Here is a 24635-nt window from a genome sequence, read left to right as displayed (position 1 = left end):
ATCTTTAGAGCGGAAGACTGAAAAGAAAAGCAAGATTAACAGTGGTATTACTGTGAAAGAGGCACAAGCTCCAGTATTTAAGTGTGTTCCTGAGGCTGACTACCTGAAACTCATTGAGGAAGAAAACCAGAAAAAGTGCCAAAAGAGGTCAGTTCATTGAACACTACAATTGATTTGTATTTTTGTGGTTTTGATAATCATTAACTTATTAACTCTGAAATATATAGTATACTACCAAAAAAAGTCCACAAAGGTAAACCTATCTCTTTTTCAGGTTTTCCTCTGTAAATTATGCGCAGCAATGGTGACACCTTCTCTCATCGAAAAGTCCTCTGGCCCTTTATCTGTGAAAGATTTTGTGTAATTCAGTCTTTGTGGTAGGAATTTTTTCTGTAAAAATGTGTGCGATGGATTGTAAAGTTCACGTGATCAATTTAGGGATTAACGTTGTGGTATCGTTAGTGGCTGATGTATTAGAGCTGTTGTAGAAGCCTGATATTAACTATATGAAATTATGGTACCTTCCTCGATTCCTATCAAACTTCAAAGGGTGATAAAAAACCAACCCTAGATTTTATACTTTTCAGTTTTATACTGGAAAGTGAAATACATCTATGTATTTTCTTTCAAAGTTCGCTTTGTCTCAGATTTTATTCAATGAATAATTTGATGCCTATTAGGCATCATTGTAAGAATCTCAATTTATCTTTAAGTTATTAGTTAAAAACATGTGTCAAATTTCGCTATAATTATTTCTTTATGTTTATGTTTAAATTTCATTTCGAAGAGATTGTATAAAACAGATTTTTGTATTTTAGACTTTCAACTCCGTGTATAATTAGTTTCCAAACCAGTAATTTGATTAACAGTTGTTATTACATTGCATCGTTATAAAAAAAAACAAAATTATAAAACATTGCGGTTATAAAGCATTATGATTTTCTATGTTGATTACCAAAAGCCGCCGGCTAGTTGGTTTGTAACTCACATTTAATGCTCAGCTAATGTGTAGTAATGGCTCAATATGTCCTAGCAGGGACCGCAGGATGTCCAAAGTATGCTAGAGCTGAGATTTTAGCAGACGACTTGTCAATTAACCTACCAGATTTTAAAGTAAGCTATTTTTTCCCAAAGTATACTTATCCGTTAATCAATCTTATTTATCGTTGCTTCTCAATCTTACAAAATCGAATAGAAAGCTGAGATATAGAAATCAAATCTGACGTGTTATCAAGGTACACAAGATAGTATTGTCGGATGGAGAATGGAAAGAATGGTTGAAGAATACCTGCTCCCAGCATGGCTGGAAACACAGTTCCTCCCCTCTTGTTTGGAGAGAGCTAGTTGACAGAGGTGGGGCTGGAACCTACCTCGGAGGGTGGGATGATTTTAAGAAGATGGCTGACCACTGGTACAGTTACAGTGACGGGCTAGGTACGAATGATAGAACTTTTGTTCTTTATTTAATATTTGAGTACATTTTGTAGTCACAATAAGCTTTAAATACTATGTTATAGTAGTGTGTATTACTTATCTACTAATTTTCAGCTTTCAGTATTATTAGTAAATACTTATAAAGTTATAGTGTTTGAAAATATTATTGTATAGTGTACACTGTACACCTGTCTTATTATTTATAAATCTGTAAAATTCAGTTCAGATATTCAGATTTGTTTAGCTTTACATTAATACGCTGAGATGGAGTTCGCTCGTGATCACATGATGTCACAGATTTAATTGTTTACTGTAACTCGTTACTAAAATAACTCTGTCTTCAGATGATGGTAGTGTAAAAGATATATCATCTGAAAACAAAACTGGCTACGAGAGAGATAAGGCAGCTTCAATAAAAACACCAGTAACACCGGTCCACATTAGTGTTATCGGCGCTGCACAGCCCATCGCTTATCAGCTGCTTCCTCTTCTCTTTGATTCTTGTTTTAAGGATCAAAATTTGGCTATAATACTCCAAGATGTAGCTGATCATGCTCAAGAACTCGATGGTTTGTTCATGTTATCATTATCAGCCTTGTTCGTGTGCTGTGGTAAAAATATTAAATGTGGGTGACAATTAAAGTACTGCTAAACTTGGAGTTATGATCACATTCGAATAAAAATTGCTTTAACAAACTATGATTTAAATACTTTTAAAGTTCACCACTCTCAGGAATAAAAATGGAACTCGATGATTGTTCGTATGGAGAACTTCACTCAGTGACAGTAACTCACTGTATGAAGAACGCTGCATCTAAAGCAGATTATCTTCTCATTCTGGACCCTCTCGATAACAATTCCCATCCAGACAGATTCCAACTTCTCAAGACTAGCAGCTTGCTGTACAAGGACATCGCTACTGCCATCAAAGGCATTGTCAAACCTGAAGCTAAAGTGAGTTTTTTTTGTCTGTGATAAACTGGAAATCACGTCTTCATATTTCCGAATTTCGTGTTTTTTTTTTTCAAAGAATGATTATCTTTATGGTTATCTTTAAATGCGTTAAATATCAGGTTACTAATTAGGCCATAATGTATGTCACTTATTTTGTACATTTTCAGCCTCCGCTTCACTTTGGGGTTATATCAAGAGTTAATATTTCAGATGATTTGATTTTTTGACAACCAAGAAAACCAGAACTATCGTCATTCGTCATGATATAATGAAGTTCTATGGTCCATCTATTTTAAATGTTTTTAATTGACCGATCATTGTTTTTCCCAGATAGTGATAAACGGCTACAAGGCATGTTTAGGAGGAATGTTGCTAAGACACCACGGAGTAACATCAGACAATATTAGTGTTGTAGTGACACTAGACGAGCAGAGAATGCGAGCTAAACTAGCTAAGAAACTTATGGTAATTAGCAGATTAATTTTAATTAACTTTTAATAAACAACGCCCTTCCTTTGAGACTTGACTAAAATAGCGAAGAATGAAGCCGATTCGGACTGAAATTCATTATACAATACGCGATTAAAAAAATTGTATTTTCCACTAATCTGAAATTCTAAACAGGTCATGCCAAGCGATATCTCGGGTATAACTGTATGGGGAAACGTACCAGTCCACCACGTTGCTAGTACAGCTATTGGCACAGTTCGCAACCACGAGGGAGCCATAACCGGTCCAGGAAGTTACAATAAAACCGTTATGGAGGCGGTCAATGAAGAAACTTGGGAGTTTGCCAACGTGCAGAGTAGAGATGATAGAGACAAAAAGATTTGGTGAGTTTACAATTAATTCGAGCACTTGATCGAAACGGTATCGAATCATTCCACGGTTGATAAACTGTCACAGTCTAAGACTGTGCTCATTTTGTTTTGTTTGATTTTTCCAAAATGTTCATCACATCATATTGTGACCCTCTGCTGTTTCAGTGAAATGACAGGACGCAACGCAAATATGTCCTCCGCTCTGGCAATCTACCGACACATTGAAAGTTTGGTGAAAGGAAGCGAGAGTACAACCATGGGCTGTCTCTCCACCGGCCAGTACGGCACAAAACCAGGCTGTGTGTTTGGATTCCCGGTTTCAGTTTCTGACGGTGTGGTCACTGTGAAAGAGGTTGATAGTATTCCTGAGAAACTGAGGGAGATTATTGATCTGCAGAATGAGCAGCTACGTGCAGAGAAGAAGGTTGTGCATTTTACTTTCTTGTAATTATTGCTTGTTGTTTATCTGCGATTCGCCGATTCTGCAATCATTGCTTACTAGATATTGTATATAATATGTAAGTTGTGATTTGTACTCGAATTGTCAGGGTGTTATTATGTACTGCTTCATGTGTTTCGTTGCTCGAGGATTTATTTCTTTGCAACAGTTTTTAACTATAGTTGTAAAGTGACTTCTTTAGATGCTGACTATAGCTTTTTCAATCAGGTAGCATTGGGTGAATGTGACGACATAGAAAAGGCCCTTAACTGTGTTGAACAAACGCTCTGGACCATCCTAGAAACTCCTCAGCTGAAAAAACTGCTTGACGAGAAAGAAGGTGAAAGAAAAGCTAAAGAAGAGGTATAAAGAAGTTTGTATCTTATCACCTCTTGTTGCGGGTTGTTCGCGAATGTTTGAAAATGGATATAACACGTATTTTGTGATTAGCCTGATCGACATGATACTTCAGGCTGACAAAAAAGCTGCCGACATCAAAGCTAAAGAAGAAGCAAAACGAAAAGCAGAGGAAGAGGCCCTGAAGAAAGCTGAGGAAGAGGCGGCTGCTGCAGCTGCAGCTGCCGCAGCTGAGGAAGAGGAAGAAATAGACTATGATGCAGATTGATAGAGGAAGTGCCTACTATTTATGATGGAAGATTTTACTTTTTTGCATCTTTGCAGACTTTTATATGTTGTGTTTTTTGTATTTTAGGAACCAGAGAGTGGGTATTCTTAGGGATCAGAATTTGCGATTGTAACGAAACATTGTTAATATGTACAGTATACATTCATTTCTCACAATTGTGCATTTGTTTCAATCTGTAATTCTGGGTTCATCTTTTGAGATCGTATTACTAAATACTTGTTAGCATTTGTTCTATTTGTTCGCTTCAAAGATGTTGTGATTGTTCTTCCGCTAAAAAAGTATGATTTACACTGGTTTGATATTACAATCTCCTTTTAGTTACCATGTCTGCCACCTACAAAACATCTGAGTCCAAAAGGGAGGAATTCCGAAAGTACCTCGAAAAAGAGGGAGTTTTAGATTCCCTCACCAAAATTTTGGTTTGTCTGTATGAAGAGCCGGAGAAACCCATCAACGCTCTGGACTTCCTGAAGCAGCACCTCCATGGAGGATCACCAGAGAGCAATGATGTGGAAACCTTGAGACTCGAACTGCAAGAGCTGAGAACGAAGCACGAGGCAGTAGTTTCAGAGAATGAGGTACTCAAAGCCAAACTTCAGGAGTACGAGACCCCTGCTGAGGAGAAGGAGGCTGAGAGTTAGTTGGCGTCTCACACGTCAATTGCTTTGAGTCGAGTGGACAGATAGAACTGTTATTGTTTGTATAGAATACTGTGTATATTTGTATCAGACCTTTTGTAATTAAAGGCGATTTCAATCGCAGTTTTTCGGTTCAGGTTATGCTCCATCAAAATGTTCGAATATATGCTGATCTATCGATTACAGTATGACAAATTCTAGTCATGGTCTTATATGGCCAATTATTATGGACCTATAAAAGTATCGCTTTCCAAAGTCAGATTTATCACTATAATTGCATTAAGTTATAATTTCAAGTATCGGTCCTGGTGACAATAAGATATTCCGGTTAAATGATGATTTTCCAGTTATTAGCTTCGTTTTATTGAACGTTTTCTTTTATATCGAAACAATAGGGTCTACTCTAAATAAATTTTCCTGGCGCGGACTGAGTTTTGTTTATGTTTGCGCGCATAGATAACGCGTTGAATTGTTGCCATGACGACCACGATCGACACCTCTAAAATTTGATAAGTTAAGTTGTCATGCAACAACGTGGCCAGCTTTCGATTTGTGATTGAAAGATAACTCAATCAACTAATAAGTTTTCTTCAAAAGGGTACCATGACAAACATCCAGCTTTGTGAGCCCACAGAGCTTTATAACATTCTCAATCAGACAGATTTGAGGGGGCTCCCCTCTGTATCCGACAGGACCTACCTCTTACTCTTAGGTAGGTTTTAAAAGGAATATATCATTTTAAATTGAATTCGTTCCTTTGCCCGCATAAGTAGCAACTTACTTAACTTAGTGAAAATTCTCTTCAAAAATTATGAACTGGATGAAATCACGTTTTTAAATGATCTTTCGGTATTTTGCATTCAAAATTCCTGTATTATTATTGCAAACTCTCTGCTGATATTGATGAAACAGTTTAGACTTATCCTATCAAAGCCTCTTTTACATTACTAATTCCTACATTTAATAAACTCTCCGGTGATATTGCATGCTTGATGAAACAGTTTTCTGTTTTGACTTATCGTCTTATCCTATCGGAGCCTCATTTCGTTGACGGACGGTATTTTTTCGATCCATATTACTAATTACTTATCTGATAAATTGGTTTTTAGCGAACCCAGTGGTATTATCCATCAATCCAGCGCTTGTTTGTTGTTTGTGCGCTACCTTGTGCCTATCATTATCAAATATAAGGGGTCGTTCACATGTCACGTATTAATTATCACTGAGGGGGAGGGAGGAGGTTTCTAAATGATTTGTGATTACCCTAGTGTAATTTGAATACAATACTTCTACGTCATATGTTTAAAATTGATTACGGAGAGGGAAGGGGGAGTTTAAAATTGGCCAAAAAGTGAATACCGAATCTGTGAACGATCCCTAAATTCGAGGGGGGAAGTAAAGACGTAGTCACTTTGCTATAAAGGCAAACGCTTACTATTTATTCAATATGCCGTTTACTGAGAGTGCACTTGCCTACTTGATTTAACAGTTGTAGGACTTGATGTTGTAATTGTAAAAAGTGAGCAAATATGAAATATTTAAACACAAAATTACTGCTACTCAGAAGACAGAATTACTCCCTGCACATACAGACCACATACCAATTACTAATCGGTATAATAATTACAGATGTGCGAGAGTACTGTGCCTATGAAGAGTCCCACATAGTGACCGGCCGTCACTCTATACGGGACAGTGCTGGGGGAGATTTCCAGATTCCCGCTGACGCAGAAGTGGAGACCAAACATCACTGTGTAGTCTACGACAGCTGCACCGAGTCTCTTGCTGACAAAGAAAGTAAGCACGCCCTGACCTAATGGCCTCCCACTATTCAAACTTCCCTCCCTCTGCTCCGACTGCTTCTGATATACCATATATGTTAATGTTTTACCTATATTGCGTACGTTGTCAGTTGTGGTAGACTTATTGCGTGGTTGGCAGTGAGCCAATTATGAGCAGTAATGTTGTGATATGGTTTTATCAGACTGAAAGAAGTCCTCACTTATCAGGTGACGTGTATTGCTGTGCCAAAATGTTGTCAGAACTCACATGCAAGAAGCCTATCATGATACTAAGTGGTGGATACGAGAAATTCTCTGCGCTTTATCCTCTCTTGAAAACCTTTCAAATAATCTTCAGTCCGAGGGTAAGTAATGGATAATAAGGAAAAATATCTGCAAATTGCAATGATGTTCAAAAATAGTACAGTTTAACAGTCGAACTGGTTTTGCTCGGTTCAGATCAGCTGATTTTAACAGATTTCCTTCTATTCCAGGAATTACAGAACCTCAATCTCCTCCCCCTGGAAGTGGTACCAGGCACAGTATATATGGGCACAGCAGCTCAAGCCAACGACTCGGAGCTGATGAAGCGTCTGGCGGTCAAGTGTCTTGTCAACGCCTCTCCTGAAGTACCAGTCAGGTACACCACAGCACGTGGCGACAGACCGTATCTTAGATAAATCTTCGCCAGACAGCTGGGCTTGCCCTCTTCACTAGACAATTCATGCCACAATCTCACTAGATAGTCATGTTCGCTTTCCATTTTCAGCATGGCAGAGGGAGTAGAGGTTAAGGAAGTTGTCCTGAACGACACGGCGGACATAGCCCCACATCTCAGAGAAATATCCCAACTTATCGAGAAATACAGAGCCAAGAAGATTCCCATACTCGTCGTCAGGTGCATATATGCATTATGCATGGTGAATTTACTATCTTGATTTTCAACAAGTATCCCGTATTCGGTTGTTGAATTATTCTTATAGACGGCTTCTCCTAGACTGGTTTAATTTCTTGTCTAGAATTGTAGTAAGATTCTAAGGATACTGATTCAGGATTGTCTGGTTTTATGTAAATTACATTATTGCAGTTCAGATAGTTTGAGCAGGAGCGTCGTCCTGGTTCTGGCGTATTTGATGAAGCGAAACAAGTGGACGCTTGAGGTAAACGACTGGATGGTTACCGTGCCACAAGATATTAAACTTTCAGTTATTAAACACTTTTTAAATTCTTCTATGCCAAGTTATGTTAAAAATTCGAAACTGATTCGACTCAAGATTGAATCAAATAATTCAACTGAGTACTCTTATAATTCTTCAGAAATCCTGGAGGATCCTGAGTCAAAACAAAAGCTACATCAGACCGACCTTGGGATACATGAAACAATTATCAAACTTTGAGGAGGAAATATGTGATGAGAGAACAACTAATATCGCTATTCCCAATCTCATGTGATATTATACTTTGACCCTGTGTGTTCCACAAAAATGTATCAGTTTTACTTGAATTTTCTAAAGATGCAATAATGTAAATAAAGGAAAAAGTAAATTTAATCTGGACATCCATAAGTCTAACAGTGTTTTCTTATTGTCAGTTTCTTGATCCAAAGCCTTACAAAATTTAAGAATTTGTATGTAATGATTTATAGGATTTATTAGACTACTTATCGAAATAGTCAAGTATTTACTGAGGATTGAGTTCCAAGGAATCCTTAATAACTGATCTGAAATTTCAAATAATTGAGGAATGAACTTTGTAATTCTTGTAAACATTGTGATCAGATTTTATGAGTTAAATTATTTTCCCTATTTTTATAATTTTGAATTGTATTATAGTGTAAATACAAAGGAAATAAGTTATTGAGTCTTTTACAAACTATTTTTCAATTCAGTGTAATCAAATAAAACTGAAAACTGTCTGAAAAAGTGCGCAGCACCTACTTTTTCATGAAATCCTACAATAAACTCAAAATTCTGAACTAATTATACATCTAAAACTATCCTAGTCAAATAAACAGACTAAATTAAAATTAATTAAATACAGTTTTTTGATCAATCAAACTAACTAATCTAACAGAAGCTCGGAGGCTTACATAGTCCATCTGTACATCTGACATTACCTCCGGGACACCCACTATCGTTATCTGAAAATATTATTGTTTTAATGATAATGAAACGTTATACTGTTATACCTACAAGTTCCCAAACCTCTGAAGTAAATAAATTCTGTATTCCCTGCCTCCTAGTCATCCAGCACTGCCCTTCACTTAATTACTCTAACAAAAGCGCAACCAACCTGTTGCAAGCTCTACCGCCTTTACCGTCACATGCCGTTGACTTTTCTACAGAATTCAACAACAAACAACCGTCTAATTCTTTATAACTTTACGGTGCTGCTTTCTCCTCATTAACATTCCGGACCTATTCACTCCGCATTCATTCTAAGACTGACGGTTCCATACCAACCCAATTAACACAAGGTTTCCTCCTAGTTATCAAAAGAAGGAGACTCATCACCTGATCTCAACATAATCCCCAAAGAGAGGAGCCTACAGTTACCAAATACTTCTCAGTATTGTTATACTACCCACATTCCAACTACTTATTATTATGCCGTATAAACATGGGGGTTTGACGTCACGGCCGCTAACTTGTGAGTGGTGTAACTTTGAACCGCTCCAAGGGTCCGAGTCTGCATGCCGCCTTTTTCCTCCCCTACTCCACACTATTAAAAACATTCTATTCCGTTTCCACATGTTGACAAGTGCTGTAATACCTTGAGCCGGCCTATTCTGGACCTTTTGGCGCCTAAGATTTCATGTTTCGGAACTAAATTTTAAATTTTGCCGTCCCTCAAATGGTCCTAAAGCTTGGTAAAACGTGGGAATTTTGGAATTACTACCAGTATATTAAACCTTGAAACCGGAAAATAATCAATTTCACGGCGCACCCACCTTTTGAAACCCCATGATAACATTTACTATCAACTATTCCCCTGACAGCCACACAATGCACAATTTCACCACACTGGCCACCCCAAACAGCTGTTCCCCTGATTACATCATAAAGCTTGACTAATAATGTCGTCACAAAGATAATTACCGTGAGCGAAGATTTCCACTTCGCAGAGCGTCAACGAGCGCCTCTCTCTATCAGGATGATTTGCAAAGTACCAATCCACCGTGAGATAACGTCCCACTAGGTTCTTACAGTCCAGTGTTATCACGTGGTCCACGTGCATGGAGGAGTCTATTCCGTTGCCACATACTGGATCCAGGTAGTCACCCCTGATGTGGGTTGTAATTAGCTGATTGTGAAGAAGTTTTTATTTAGTAGTCTGCAACAAAATGTGATACAGGGCAATGTGATAAGATACTCAGATAGATAGTCATTTATAATAGTAGAGATATTAATGTTATAATGTCCGGAAGATTCGATGAAACTCGAAGCAATCTGAGATTGGACAATTTAAGATTGGGTGACATCTTTGATCGAAGTGAAGCTAGATTAGCGAGGCCATGAATTTAATATTTCGAGTGTACCGAGTTTGTTCACCCCATAATTCAACACACAAATGCAACGAACAAAAAATATAACTCCTTTTGAAAACGATGGATAAGTTCGGTAGAAGGCTGAATAGGTTTAAACGAGACTAGATTACTATACAGCGCAAACAACCCTGTTACATGACGTTCTGTACAGTGTACACAACACTACACCGGCCAAGTACAACCCAACAAAGAGAAAGAGATCTAGAAAGTTTTAATTACTGCTCCTTGCACCTTCTGATCATACAGTACCCAGTAATGAACGCCAGCCTGGTCGTTATAACGTTATTATACGGAGCGCCCCCTGGTCATCACCTAATCACTTACTCAAGCATTTGTATTTTGTTTTGCGTAGTGTAATCTTATAATTTATCTTTGCCATACATATAGTACAACTCATTGCCGGTGAGAGTAAAGCTGTTTCTGTACACTGGCCAATTTTGTGCAATGCTCGAGTCTCCAGATCATGCCTCTATTAGAATATTGTTGTGATTTTTGCAGCGTACGCGGCTGTTTTCTGAGAAATGAGACCAGGTTTGAACTGCGAGGGTTCTTTTCATTAATCCCACGGAATGCGATTAAGAATATTTCAGATTTTTACTCGACCAGGCTCAACTGTTTAGGTTTAATTGCGAGTCACGGGATGCGCCTTTTCAGGGAGTACATTTTCCCTTTGTCTTGGAACAATGAGCTTTATTGGCAGCGAATAGAATAGACTACAAAGGCACCACTGGATCCTCAACTTCATTGTCGTATTATATTTGAGGCGAAGGATGAAGTTCCAGTACCAATTGTATCCTTATTGATATCCCTTATATGTTTACAGATGCCAGTAAATTCTAATTGAAAATCAAGCCATTTCATGGTTTTCTATCTGTAAATTCAAGTACAGATCACCTAGCAACGTGGTTATTATTACTACGTTGCGCAATCTATTACACGGTGGCTGCAAGTGCAACATCATTCTTCTGGAAAATTCTAGATTTCTCTAAATATGCCCACGTGCTTGGTCGAGATAAGTCGTAATAGTTTACCTGTTGCCCACGTGGAGCGTCGCGCCGTCAATATCTCCCAGACTCGCATCGTCGTCCCGTTGCAGGTGTATTTTAACTGTTTGCACGGTGTGGGTTACGTTAAACTTGACCGTCCACCAGTTGATGTAGTCTTCTCTGTAATAGGAAGTCCGGTTATTATAGAGTAATTATGATATGTTCCATTGTTTTTAATTGTATGATGTGTACTAGTAACGTCATTAAACAGTTAGCACGTGTAACAGGTGTAAGCTCGGATCATGAAAAGAGAGCATGTGGTGTAGAATGTTGAAGAATAGTTTGATGACCACATGGCACCTGAATTTTCACAATTCTATAGGATCAATTTGGCTCGCCTCCCTATATTTATCAGTGATCAAAAGGATCAATAGAGTTAATTTATCATTATATTTTCTGACCGCATGTGAGATTTAAAACCATTTTCAAATTCCCTTTGTTCGAACACATGGTTAGCAACGCACAGTTGCCGTGAAACTTTTGTTAGAGGCTGAGCATTAGTAAATTTTATTAAGTTTATTGTTTGTGATGAGGAATATGAACTTTATTTACACCTCTGTTGGCTTTATAAGGGACCGTACAAGCCTGTGTACTGGGCCCTTTATTCTCATAGTTTAACTGTATATAGTTACTAGTCTATTTCCGTACGTCATACCATATTGTGTAGTCTGGCATCTTCAATTTGAAACGATTTTTGGCTTAATTTTGATCCTTAAAGTCTATGCATAATCCAACTCAGGATTGCTTTGATTTTTAAAGTTGAGTTGGCCGTAGCTCGGTTGCTCTTGCTGTTTAAATTTTAACGTTAAAAGAAAATCATACGATGTAGGCCCAAAGCCAAAATGTTCAAGAAATTGTGTTTATTATTATACAACACTTACTGAGATTTGCTACATGTTCCACTACTGTAGTTTCCGTTTAATACCCCATCAATAGCATTAGAGGCTGCTCCTAAAGAGTCGAAAGTTGTCCGCTGTTCAGCAATTCCCGTTACTGCAACGTCCTCTGAAATGAAAGAAATTTTCAGTCTTGCTGGAGAAATTAATACTGGTTTGAGATTAAAACCAGCACGTTTAACTTTAAGCATTTACTTCAATGCTCGTTGCTTTAAGGGACTTGTCTAAAATCGCTTCAGTCGTTAATATGATGAAAAGTTTTAATAAACTAATATGCTATATCTACATGTTTACTATACGTATAACGTATTACATGTGGATATTTTCTATACTGCAGTAAACTTAAAGAGCCGACACCCAAGACCAATGATTGTGCAATCTCGAACCATCCGGCTTGCATTTAAGTAAAAACTCGATCAAATGGACGAAGTAGTTAAACTTACCGTCATCTTGTTCTGCGTGGATATCGTCCTTGTCGTCCTGGCCCATGTCTTGGTACTTCATTATAGGGTACACGACCCATTTAGTCACTCTACAGTCACTCAGTGAATAGTCTCGTCCTATTCTTATGTAACCGTTCTCTCCCCAGCTAACTCCCCAACTGAAAGTTCACTTGATTAGGCTGCGATTCAGGGAGATTCACATTTCTAAGCGAATTTGTTACATAGAAGTTTTTCTTGCACTATGCTCTGGTGACAAAGACAAGTTGACACCACCACACTGCGGCATGAACAATTGTAGTGATAAATTCTCAGGCATTTACTGTAAAGACGAATAGTTGAGGAAACGACAAGTGTCACAACACTACATCGGCCAAGTACAACCCAACAAAGAGAAAGAGGTCTAGAAAGTTTTAATTACTGCTCCATGCACCTTCTGATCATACAGTACCCTAGTTGAGGAAACAACAAGTTCATGGTAAGTAACAACAAAAACTTGCCAAAAGTCTTCACTCACCTATTCTTGAGAATCCATGCCTTAGGAGTATATCCAGTGATAATCATAGCGTGATTCACCACAGCACTCTTGGTACTGTCAGGGCACCCTGTAAAGATACCGCTCCGATAAGCGAACATGGAAGAAGCGTGCACTGCCACGGAGAGAATCCGGCTAGAGGCAGCTGTCTGCACTTCACTGTCACTGTTGGTCAGTATCCATTTGTACCCGGTAACTCTGGCGTTTTTAATAGCGTTCTCGGGGAGGTTCTCCTTATCACAAGTCCCATCTGAAGGTACAGGGAAGATAAGTATGATACATCGTAGATATGAAATATCGCAGTTATATCCCGCTTATATCAACGATCAATATTATGGAAAAGAAAAATTTGGCATAGTGACAAAATTGGCACGCTGACAAAAGGGACAATATGATAATACTACAAAATATATTGCAGAACACCTTTTAAGCCAAAACTCAAAAGTATCCTTTAACAATTTCACTGAGCAAGTGAGCAGCGTGTTTGGTAATATTAACCAGGAAATGTACTCACCGACGCCAGTGTATCTGTAGTCGTTGTACGTGGCCAGTCGTTTCTTGTACTTGGCGTAGATAAAACCATTACGTTGGGTACCGCCACTACAGGCGTTTCTTGTGCTCGTATCCTTGTAGTAACAATCAACTAGTTCCTGGGGGGAGGGAGCATTGTTTTAATGGTACAATTCGGTTATTGCAAGTAAGATCATTCTAGAATCCAATACGTCGACCAGCTTGTTGTTATGTACAAACATTTCCCTTTAGAATCAGTTTGTTAAACTGAACATTTCTATCTTTTTTAGTTTTTAGGTCACTGAAAGATGAGATTTACCTGCTCTGAGAAGGATTTAAGGTATCCAGTTGTTTGTTTATACGCACCCTCTATTGCTCCAATCTGAGAAAACGGCATGTTAATATGTAAACAAATATAATTGCATTGTTATTTTGAAGATGATCCACGAATTTGTGGGTCAAGTGAGTTTTTTGAGCGTTTAGTGCAGCTACTTTTTATTTGAGTAGTCGTGTATTAAATTACATAAACAGCACATCTTTAGTTGTATTACGTTGACAATATTATTTATATAACTTATACGTGCACGTGTGTTGCAATACTTTCAGACTTCAGCCGTTTGGAAGTTGCAGTGTTTCTTTTTATTTAGTCGCCAACATTCTCAAAATATATACAATTGTTCCCTAACAAAAGATTTTTATCAAAGCTTTATGGTCATCCAAAAGCTTTTTTCCTTTGAGTTTTCAACTCCTGATCTTTGGGCGTATTGTTTCTTAATAAAAGAAATTTTCACCCGCCAAAGATCTGAATTACATCAAGACTGCCGTCTTAATCTAACAGGAGGAGGACAAGACAGTACTTCATATTTACAATGACTAGTCGTGTCTTGCTGGTATGTCGCCCGTATTTCCAAACGCAAGGCACCGCCTTTGAAAAGAGATAAAATACCTACACATGTGCCATTTTATGTCATTAAGCTTGCTCAAGAGTTGCTGCACTGTCGCCCTATTTACTTATTAACCATCCCAATTATAAACGATTGACATACAAATTGAACTTGCAGTGAGTCAGTTTACCCTAAGATTGTTACATGTTTGCTGGAGATCAGTTTTTACTCGTGTCACTGTGTTGTTTTGACTTGAAATGAAGATGTAAGTCACATGATTATTTAATAAATTTCACCTACTTTGAATTTTTTCATTTTCTGGGAAATTTGCCCATCCTTTTGGAAGGTCACTCAAATTTAATGGCATTTTGATCCATTTACCATGGTCCAAATCTAATACTCAATTGACGCTCACGCTTGGATAATTTAGCATATACTGCAACTAAAGACTTGTTTCATTAGGGATTCATCTAGTGTACAAGACTACACGATGTCTGGCATTGCGCCAGACCACCAAAATAATCTCACTGTTTACTAAAATCACGTACAGTCGACAAACATCATAGAATCGAACAATTCGCACTATTTAATTTCTCCAATCCAATTCTATTTAACAATTGTGATAAGTAAAATAAAAAGTAATTTGCACTTACCCCAGAAAATGCCCAACACGAGCCACAATTTAGCTGATTCTTTACTGGCGTTACAAGACCATCTGCTCTGTGATCTACCTGTAAATATATTTCGTAATTATAGGAGTTATACAATATATAATATAGTAATTATATGAGTTATAAGTGTATAATTCTGGAATTATAAGTGTATAATTCCGGTCAATTGTGGGACAGGTGTACGGACAGCAGTGTTGAGTTAAATAGCCGTCAGAAAGGTACAGTATGAGTATGTAGTCCGTCATCCGTGTTAATTTCTAATCATCAGTCATCTTAAGCAGATTAGCACCAGTAAGTAATAGTAATAGTATAAATAAGAAGAGCTGAACGGCATTTAACAAGGTATCCAGGTATGCTCAGAGAGAAACCTTATAGTTAATTGTCATCCCAATTATTTTAGTATCATTACGGTAATAGTAGGAATTTCTTTGCGATACTATTATTAAAACAACGACCTTACAGAGAACCTAGACTGCATGCAGATGTAATCACAAGTTAGGGATGTTATCATAAATTTACAATGCCAAACCTCTAAGGGTTCTGTTGATCTCTTCTTGATAACTGCATGATCTTCTTCTGTCAGCTCCGATACTATCTCTGTGAAGTTTGCCAAACCGAGGTAACTATTTTTCTCGTCCTCGTTCTGAGAAGATGTTTGGCGTTAGTAAGCATCACGTCATCCGTATCTAGGTATCTGGCTTCCTGTTACCCGAGATACGAGATACTCAGATACACGTACTGATTAAAGATTAGTGGCTATCCTAATTACGGTGAGCTACGTAGTGACTAGTCAAGTGGTCACCGGAGGAACATGACTGGTACCTGTAAAGTGGACATGAATTGTCATGTACTTACATCATCCTCATTTCTCGGTAAATGATGTCAACATTTTCATGGCTATACTCATCTAATCATTTACGGTAATTTATTTTTCCTGTGGTTCTCGGCTTAATGACGACATTAAGGTGGACGGTTTTCCTGTAAGGCTGGCAGGCTACTGACGATAATCATTTATTTAACCTTCTTTAACAGAACTTCAGAGACAACCACCAGACAACTTGTCCCGTACTACTAATATGCAAAATACATTACCACCTTGGCAGGGGAATATGTAGGGTGGGAACATGTTATGAGACCAATCTTAGGATACCAACTGCCAGAAAAAGGACCAGGGTTGAGATCTATAAATGAATATTACCGATAGTTTCTCACAACAAGTACTGGGTATTACCGCGGGGTTTGCTTGTGTGAAGGGGTTACTCCGGCTTTAGTAAAGAGTCTGCTGCCTGCCTACTGAAGTACTATAAATTGTAAAAGTATGTAGAGCGCTTCCTTCTAATTCTGGAAGTCCTTACAATAGCTTCTATAATTATATTCAACACATGCATATTGGATAATGTTCTGAGTGTGACGTCAAGAGGTCCAGTTTTACAGGTTAACCTATGCAAATAGCCTGGCCGATTACTTATTAAATTATGTTCTATGAATTATTGAAGTGCATCAGGTTGTATGATTTAGGCTGATGAAGTGTTGCATTTGTTGATGTTTTGACGAAAGAGATTGCCTCATTCTTTGAATCCTAAGCGATTTGTGCCCATTTACGTTCTTAATTATGGTGTTGACAGAAAAAGACTTTGCAAGAATTTTGCAAGATATTCTGCTGGTTTGATAATAAAATGGTGCAAAGATAAAATAATAATAAGGAGAAACCTAGAATTTAAGTTATATTCCACGATAAGCCAATTAGTCAATTCAAACATAAACGAAGGATCCGGTTGATTATAATTTAATTTGTACTCAAACCAATTTTTACTCAAACCCAGTCTTTAGGACATGTCCACCCTATTGAGAAAAGCCTGACGTGAAATTGCTCTTAATAATGTGTGATAAGCCCTAACTTGTCACTATCACAGGAGTACAATAAGATGGCACGTGCCGGTACGGACCAACATGTACCATGAATCTTAGAGCGATTCAGTTCTGCAGTTTCACTGCCACAATATTGTATCACAAATTTCGTCAAATGTTTTAACAAATGCGATATGAGCACTGAAGCAATTCAATCATATATGAAGCTAGTGGACACCATATAAATATGGCTTATTGCAGCGATCATTAATTTACTGACAAGAATTAGAATGGCCAAAAAAGCTATTTTTAATATGGTAATTTTCGACCATGTCAATCTGACCAAAATTAAGATGAATAGATCGGGTTTCAAAGTTCTTTACATGATTTAAATTAATCGATATAAATTGTTCAAATAAATCTTCAATCATAAAACACTTCACGCAGCAGAAAATTGCACTGAATTTGTGAAAAGTAAGAGAAATGAACGATATATAAGAACACAAAAAACTCACCAAATCGCTGAATGTATTTATTTCTAAATAATAATCAGGGTCTCTTAGTTTATTATGTTCCATTACTTCGAGGTAGTTTTTTCTGAAATTCTTTAATCTCTCTCTGGCCTCTCTGCCCTCGTACGATCGACCAAATTCTCTGAAAAAGGTTTCGCATTAAAATTCCGAAAATATTTCTACCCCTCCAGAGAAGGTTTCATGATTTGAGAGCTTATCACCGAGTTATTTAAATCTACCTCATACTGGATGTACGTATTTAGCAAGCATAAAACGGTTAAATTATACTTATCAAAATGCATATTTCAAGTATTTAGGGACAAATCTCTCTCAAGTCATCAAGGGGTCGTGGGATAAAATGTGGTAGAAAATCGTGATAAAATGATAAATTTTCTATTTTAATAATCCTAAACTTAAAACAAGCATTTTGTGTATATGGTTTATTAGTGATTATTTGGTGCTACAAATGTCAATATGCGACTCACGATTCAAACTGTTTAAAGGCATTTCGTACATCCCAATAACTATCCTTGAGATACTGAACAGCTCCAAGACTGTTAATCTGGCAGAGAACAAACAAAACTAACATGGCTGAATAAAAAGTGGCGTGCATTAACTCACTGCAGAGATACTACTCTAACTTAAATAGGAGGGAGGGCAATATAAACCTCTGTACAGCATGATGTCAACGTTTAACGTCTAGTCAAGGAAATTACGCAACACGCTGCGCGGCACACAGTTCACTCGCTGAAAATTTCTTGGTAGCCAGGAGAGGCCCCCAGTTCGCGTTGACAGATGGTGACACTAGAGTTATAAACATTGTACTGGCTAGTTCACTTATAATTCAATTTATGTGGGTCATATTATGTTTGATTTGGCCAACAATTACTACGGCTGGTGGAGTTCAACGTTAAGTACGGTTAACAAGATTCATCCTTTGTTGGATGGTATAATTAGATCATGACATGGTCTGCTTTGAGTTGGGTAAATATCCTGGAAAATTAGGACTACCTCAGCGGTAATTGAGCTGTCAGTGTTTTTTATCAGGTGTCTCTCGGGCAGGCTGTTGTCACTCTTCCGTGTCATGATCCTCATCAAAGTGTTGACTTTGAGTCTCCAAAGGTTGGATATCGTTAGTCAGCAATCAGTCACTGGTTGGTAACGGTCAGTAACAGTCAGTGAGTTATGGTCAGGGTTTATGGATCAGAGATTTGGGTCATTTATTAATTTTCTTTTGTCAATGATCAGTGAGTTTCATGGTCTGTGTCATTCAATGCAGGTCAAACTGACCAGTCGTTCAATCCCTAAGTTCATCTTTAGTACTATTTACAAGGCTTTTTGGAGTAAGATCATTCGGCACTTCGGTCACATTGACCTCAATAACTAGTAAAAACCATATAATTAAGCAACAAAAAAAGCCTTATTTTCCCTCCTAATCCAGAAATAGCTACCAAGTACCGGAGGTACCTGGTACAACTTTTGCTGATTGCGCATGTTTACACTTTACACAGAAGAGCACTGAATCAAGCTTCAATCCCTGTTCTGTGACAAGTACAGCTCGTTAAAAACGTACGTAGTCAGTGTGGAGGCCATTGTGATAATAATGATAGTAACAATAAAAGGATAACAATGAAATAGTTAACTAGCTGATATTAACATGCATTGGTCACAAGTAGTCAGCAAAGCCGCAAAGGGTCACAAGGGAGATCTAATTTTTTGCCGGTCGTGATTTTTCTGTTTGAAGCATTTGGCCTGGAAACAATTTCAAGAATTTTCAATTCGTATTAAATTACAATTTAAGTTTAGAGAATTGTACAGTGTACAGTGCTCGAAAGCGAGCTATACCGATATACAAATAAAACACGAAGTCCAGCGAACTTTATATTAAGATTCTGGAATTAGATCGATCATCAGTGTTAAAAGTTAATTTTTAAGTTGATTAACTTTAACTTTCACGAAATAAATAGGTCATCGACGTTAAAAATGAATTTTTAACACTGATGACCGATTTATCGCAGGAAACCTAAAGTTCGTGTTTTATTTGTATAAATTAAATTATGATTGGAACCAAACTTTAATCCCTCTTATCGTTTTGTTAAATCCTGCAACTTTGACGATTAGTTAATTTACAGTGTTGGGATTAGCATCCGTTTATAAACAGTCACAGTTGTCAGTATCCTCCAGTAATTAGTATTCAAAAGTGTGGTCTGTCGCGGTAAATAGACAATATTATGGGGTAAGAATTCAATTTTACGATCATCATTGATTATTCTGTTGTCGCACTTGTCAGAATTCCAAGGTTTTTATTTTGTGGACAAAATCCAATTTTATTCGGTCAGTAGAAAGTGGTGTGTGGTTAATCTTCATGTTATTTGTAAATGGGAATGATCATGTGCGTGGTGGCTAGCTAATTTATCATTGTGTACAGCGCAGCTAAAAATGAGAATTTCATGAGACATGAAAAGGCACTCTTAAGATTTTGAAGCGACACAAAACACTCAAATATACCTAAAGTTTCAACATCAGCTTTTACTTACTCTTCAAATTGTCTGAAAACCTTTCTGACATCCCTGAACGAGCCTTTCAATTGTCTCGCGGACTCCGCGCTGACGAGTAGCAGCGTAACTAACAAAACCAACATCGTCCTTTCGTGAAGTGCTTAGAGTGCTTTAGACTGTTCATCAACAAAAGAATAAGCCAGGTGACGTCCCGACAAGGGTCACGTGCTAACGGCCACAACTTAAATGAGCTTGTTTCGCTTAACTACCAAGCTCACAGACTGAACCAATTGCAATTGTAATTATAATTATACGAACAAGAGACTGATAAAAAGAAGGGGAGCATCATTGAATATGCCTCTAGTATAGCAGGGTGTTATATATATAGCTGGGAGTACTATAGATCAAACTGCCGCTTAGAAAGGTGTGCTTAGGAGTGAGGGGGTGTGTGGCTGCTATCTGCTGCTCAAACGTGATAAGTGATATTGACATTAAACTCCTACTCCAACGTGTTACGATAATTTGAACAATAATATAGAGCAATGCGAACAATATCGGCACCTCCATGGCTTTGTCACCATTAGAGCGTTAGGTCATACAGATAAAACTTAACGCTGCTTAAATATGGCTTTTGAGTCAATAATTCATTTTTGATCATTGACGATGAATTATACTAATGTTCTGAACTGTAGTATAATTTCGGCAAAATGTCAACCAACAGTTCCAATTGAAACGCCCCTTTTTCGTGTGGTTAAACGGTGAGAAGGCAATGATATTGGGGGAGGAAACTAGCTCAGACTGCAGATTGGGTGTCAAAGCAGGATGCAGTTAGGAGCTAGAGGCTTAGAGACAGATCTACTGACATCATCACTTAGCACAAACATAACCATTTTAGCGATCTAGGAACAGCAAGTGGTAGAATCCTTTGAAGTTGTTTAATCACCCACTTTGATAGATATTATTAAATATATTATGTAAGTTAATGTGAGGAATTCTAATAATGAACTAATGCATAGTCCGGCCGACTCAAGGGTAAATCTAAATCTACAAAAGCTCAGACAAAATCTAGCAAGTGACGGCCTAGCATTGTATGCTGAATTGCAGTCTGCTAAATCCAAATATGAGTCGCTCCAGTGCCCATATTTAGAAAAAAAATGGAAAAGTTGTAAGTTTTCATTCTTTCGAATAATTTCCTTGAGATCACTAGAAATCAGGTCTAACCCAAATCTGACTGTCGCATACCAGTCGTTTCACATTTAGATATTACCTTAGAGTATTATATGATCACTGATAAAGATTGTACATTCTGACAATTGCGTCAAATTGATTTCTGAGTGATATTAACGTAGGGGATTTCTATTTTATCATCAACATTCCATAAGAAATCCTTCTGTTGAGTTAATCTGCATTGAATGGATTGAAAAGCATTCACTCCGCTATGTTGAGATCAGGGGCGAATATCATAAAATACCGTCTAAAATCAACAAGTAGAATCTGGTGATGAGAACTAAAGGCATCATTAAAATGAGGGGCAGGGGAGGGTGATGAAATGCAAAACTTTCTGACGTAAAACATAAAATAGTGGCGTAAAAACGACGTCTGTTCACTAATTTACTTGTCAACAGCGACAGTAAAAAAAACTAAAGATCAGCACATCAAGATCATCTAAACTTTATGAGTTGGGCAGGAAGTGGAGAAACAAAAAGAAATGAATTGAATAAAATGGCTGAATCAAATATAACATTTTCGTAGAAAAGTATGGCGCTTATAAATATGTAACTATACAAATTTGGTGGTTCTAATATTTATCTATCTTAATAACAAGCCTAATACCATATATAATATCTCCCTACTATCGCAAGCTCAGGGCATGAACGTGCAGAATGAGGTATGGTCTGTGTATCTAAGGGCCGGCTTCAGATAAAGTAGTACACATTATAAATATTAGGAGAGCGATCTGGATCAAGTTTGGAGAGAAGGCGGCAACATCAAGTTCAACATTAAACATTCGATGTTTAAATGAATTGTTCTAATAGATAATGGCTTTGAATGGCTCCTTCATAATCTTTGTCAGTCCTGAACCTCATGAGGGTGGTTTAAATTAAAACTTTGGCATGTGGTAATGAGACGTTTGTCATTACTAAATCAGAATCATGTCAACAAACCTCCTAAAAATTCCTTTCCAGCTCCAAATTTTAACTTGTACCATAATTTCTGAAGTATATAAGTAATCGTAAATACCATATTTATACCGATTTTTGATTAGGTACCTACCTATACTCAATATTAAACAGTATGAACACATGGCTGGTCATAACTGTAGTCGCCATAACTTTATAATTTAACTGCAGTTTCCATAATAAGGAATAAGGATCTGGACTCTGTAGGCTGTGCCAACTATCAGCACACCTGTAAGTGATAAACACGAGGACTGTGCAACCCCCCCCCCCCCCCCACCACCTCCCCAGCAGTCTGTTCCTCATGCGAGTCTCGAAAACAATCTTTGTGACCTTGCAATATTATATATTTTAACCTCACTAACTATCTCAAAGTTGAATAAGATAATGACTAATGAGTCATAACGCTTATATTTTTTGGTATCTAAATAGCAACGATGAAAAATATGAGTAGATTAACACAAAAAGTTTCAAAACTGTTCCTAAAATTTTTACAATTATCAGCCAGCTACTGCAGCGGGGAAACTAAAGACCCTAGAATTAGGTATGTGTACTGGTTGTGCTATACCTACGGCAATATTCACGCATCAAACATTTTTACAGTTAAATGCACACTATCATAATTAATATGTAATTCGAAAGATTGCCGAGAACATTCTACAACGTTCGCGGAAATTTTTCGAATCCACTTAAATTGTGACTTACACTATCAAATTTTAATCGTTTGAGTAGGAGTAGGTGTTTCCTCTTGCGGCATTCAAAAACATCGGAGAAAGGAACGTCCATCGGAAACTAGTTAATGAAATGAGACAATTGATCACTAGAGCGCTAACGAGCCAAACAAGTATCATTATTAGGGAAAGTATAATAAAATGGCAGTAAATGTTCGGTAATATTAGCAGCAGCAGCAGAAGATTCAATACTTTGATATTTTGTTTTTGATCGTGTATGAATTTGTGTGGGTAACCGCTGTTATCAGTCGTTGATACTTGATTAGATAAATATGTTAATTTTGCTTATTTCTGGGACTGATTGAGTCAGTTATTTTAGGTCTGTCATGATCTGTGGAACTGAATAATAATCGCCAAGTATATTTGACTCAGGTCGCAGTTAAATATCATAAGCCGTTATTTTTACTGGCACGGTTTCAACTCGTAGTTATATTCATTGAAATTTAAAGACTTCAGGAATATTTATATTGACAAATTTCAAGTCTTCCCTTTTGAATAAGAATGTTAATTTGGCGGCGGTTAAGCACATTTTTGTGACACGCGATAGCAATCATTAATAAAATTGCACCATCGACCGATCAAATCCTAAAATCGCTGTCACGTGTCAAAAAATCCTACGACGCTTCCCCGCCATTACCTATTTCTATATTTTGCTGGTAAAACAGATTCCATACTGCTGTTCTGTGCAGATAAACAAATCTTACTCCTTCTAGTTCTCTCCTAGCAGCTGCCGACTGAAATTCCTCCGCTTAATAGTTTTCCGTGTTGCGATTATTCATCATACTAAAATCATGAGCCAGTCATCAACTAATGGTGCATGATCACATTATGGAGCTATTTTTATATCGATGCTACCATCGATTATCATTTATTTGCGTGCTTTTTTGTTGCAAGCGAGCATCATCAACAAACCGTTATTTATTCAATAAACCTGGAAAATATGCACAACGAATAAATGAAAACCAGAGCTCTCTCTCTTCTATACCGACCTAATTAACACGTCATATAACAAGCTGCGTTGCTACGCGGCGGCAGCGGCGGCGGCGGTGGCAGCGGCAATACAACACCAGATATCACCCTCACTACATGAATTATGGGGTTTGGTTTTATATGAACACAGGGAAAATGAACAATGACCAACTAAAACATTGAAGCAAAGCGAAGTAATCAAAGGGAGTGCCAGTAATGTAACGTTATTAATTAAGATATTCTTCTGTCAACACGATATATGCATTTATCAAAAACTTAATACGAACGATTCATGAGTACTATCTTACTACATGTAACTGTTCTTATGCATAATCAGATGCAAGATTTACTATAAAAGTATGTAGATTACTGATGATAAGTAAATTTTTTCTGAATATTCTTGATTTCGGTCATCCCTAAATGCATGCAGCAGATATGGTGTATCTTGTAAAAGCTCTTTGTTTTCGAAAACAAATGTTTGGGAAATCTTCTTAAGCATATTTTTCCGCAGAAAATAAGTTTAAGTCAAATCCGCAGTGTCAAGCCTGCAATCGCTATCGCAAGCGGCTATGACCTTTGAATTGCGACGAGCGGAAATTATTTACGTAATTGCTATCAATGATTATCTCATTACGAAATTAGAGATATGATATGACGC

General features: G+C 37.4%; 5 protein-coding genes across 11 annotated transcripts in view; 3 read left to right on the top strand and 2 right to left on the bottom strand.

The window, feature by feature from the left end:
• The window catches only part of LOC134811116 (putative malate dehydrogenase 1B), a 102930-nt gene extending 97648 nt beyond the window's left edge, over positions 1–5282 (top strand). The window contains exons 2-10 of one of the 3 annotated variants that reach the window (XM_063817853.1): positions 1003–1113; positions 1236–1434; positions 1779–2003; positions 2168–2388; positions 2719–2853; positions 3013–3221; positions 3375–3633; positions 3877–4011; positions 4121–5282. In XM_063817853.1, the coding sequence (XP_063673923.1) occupies positions 1015–1113; positions 1236–1434; positions 1779–2003; positions 2168–2388; positions 2719–2853; positions 3013–3221; positions 3375–3633; positions 3877–4011; positions 4121–4273 (1635 nt within the window). In that variant the 5' untranslated portion in view covers positions 1003–1014 and the 3' untranslated portion in view covers positions 4274–5282. Of the gene's footprint in view, positions 1–1001; positions 1114–1235; positions 1435–1778; positions 2004–2167; positions 2389–2718; positions 2854–3012; positions 3222–3374; positions 3634–3876; positions 4012–4120 lie in introns of all 3 variants that reach the window. The other 2 variants (XM_063817852.1, XM_063817854.1) reach the window with 2 other exon arrangements.
• The window catches only part of LOC134811113 (uncharacterized), a 114085-nt gene that overhangs the window by 65957 nt on the left and 23493 nt on the right, over positions 1–24635 (bottom strand). The gene's annotated exons all lie outside the window — the stretch shown is intronic.
• LOC134811119 (c-Myc-binding protein-like) lies at positions 4618–5282 on the top strand. Its single transcript, XM_063817857.1, has one exon. It carries the CDS (start codon positions 4618–4620, stop codon positions 4933–4935), a length of 318 nt encoding a protein of 105 aa, XP_063673927.1. The 3' UTR covers positions 4936–5282.
• On the top strand, positions 5536–8165 carry LOC134826747 (serine/threonine/tyrosine-interacting-like protein 1). Its single transcript, XM_063839240.1, has 7 exons — positions 5536–5644; positions 6562–6729; positions 6942–7078; positions 7208–7353; positions 7483–7611; positions 7801–7873; positions 8031–8165. Exons 1-7 carry the CDS (start codon positions 5536–5538, stop codon positions 8163–8165), a joined length of 897 nt encoding a protein of 298 aa, XP_063695310.1.
• LOC134811117 (uncharacterized) lies at positions 8624–20306 on the bottom strand. Of its 2 annotated transcripts, none has more exons than XM_063817856.1 (12): positions 20140–20306; positions 17606–17744; positions 15772–15885; positions 15225–15302; positions 14007–14069; positions 13692–13827; positions 13160–13427; positions 12646–12803; positions 12188–12311; positions 11292–11426; positions 9812–9996; positions 8624–8853 (listed from the first exon to the last, which is right to left on the bottom strand). In XM_063817856.1, exons 1-12 carry the CDS (start codon positions 20241–20243, stop codon positions 8780–8782), a joined length of 1578 nt encoding a protein of 525 aa, XP_063673926.1. In that variant the 5' UTR covers positions 20244–20306; the 3' UTR covers positions 8624–8779. The 2 variants fall into 2 exon arrangements, with proteins under 2 accessions (XP_063673926.1, XP_063673925.1); XM_063817855.1 differs by lacking the exon at positions 20140–20306 and adding an exon at positions 18088–18275.

This window comes from Bolinopsis microptera, chromosome 2 (assembly GCF_026151205.1).
Source record: "Bolinopsis microptera isolate Bmic1 chromosome 2, MBARI_Bmic_1.0, whole genome shotgun sequence".
Taxonomy (NCBI): Eukaryota; Metazoa; Ctenophora; class Tentaculata; order Lobata; family Bolinopsidae; genus Bolinopsis; species Bolinopsis microptera.
This window is presented reverse-complemented; position numbering and strand designations above follow the sequence as displayed.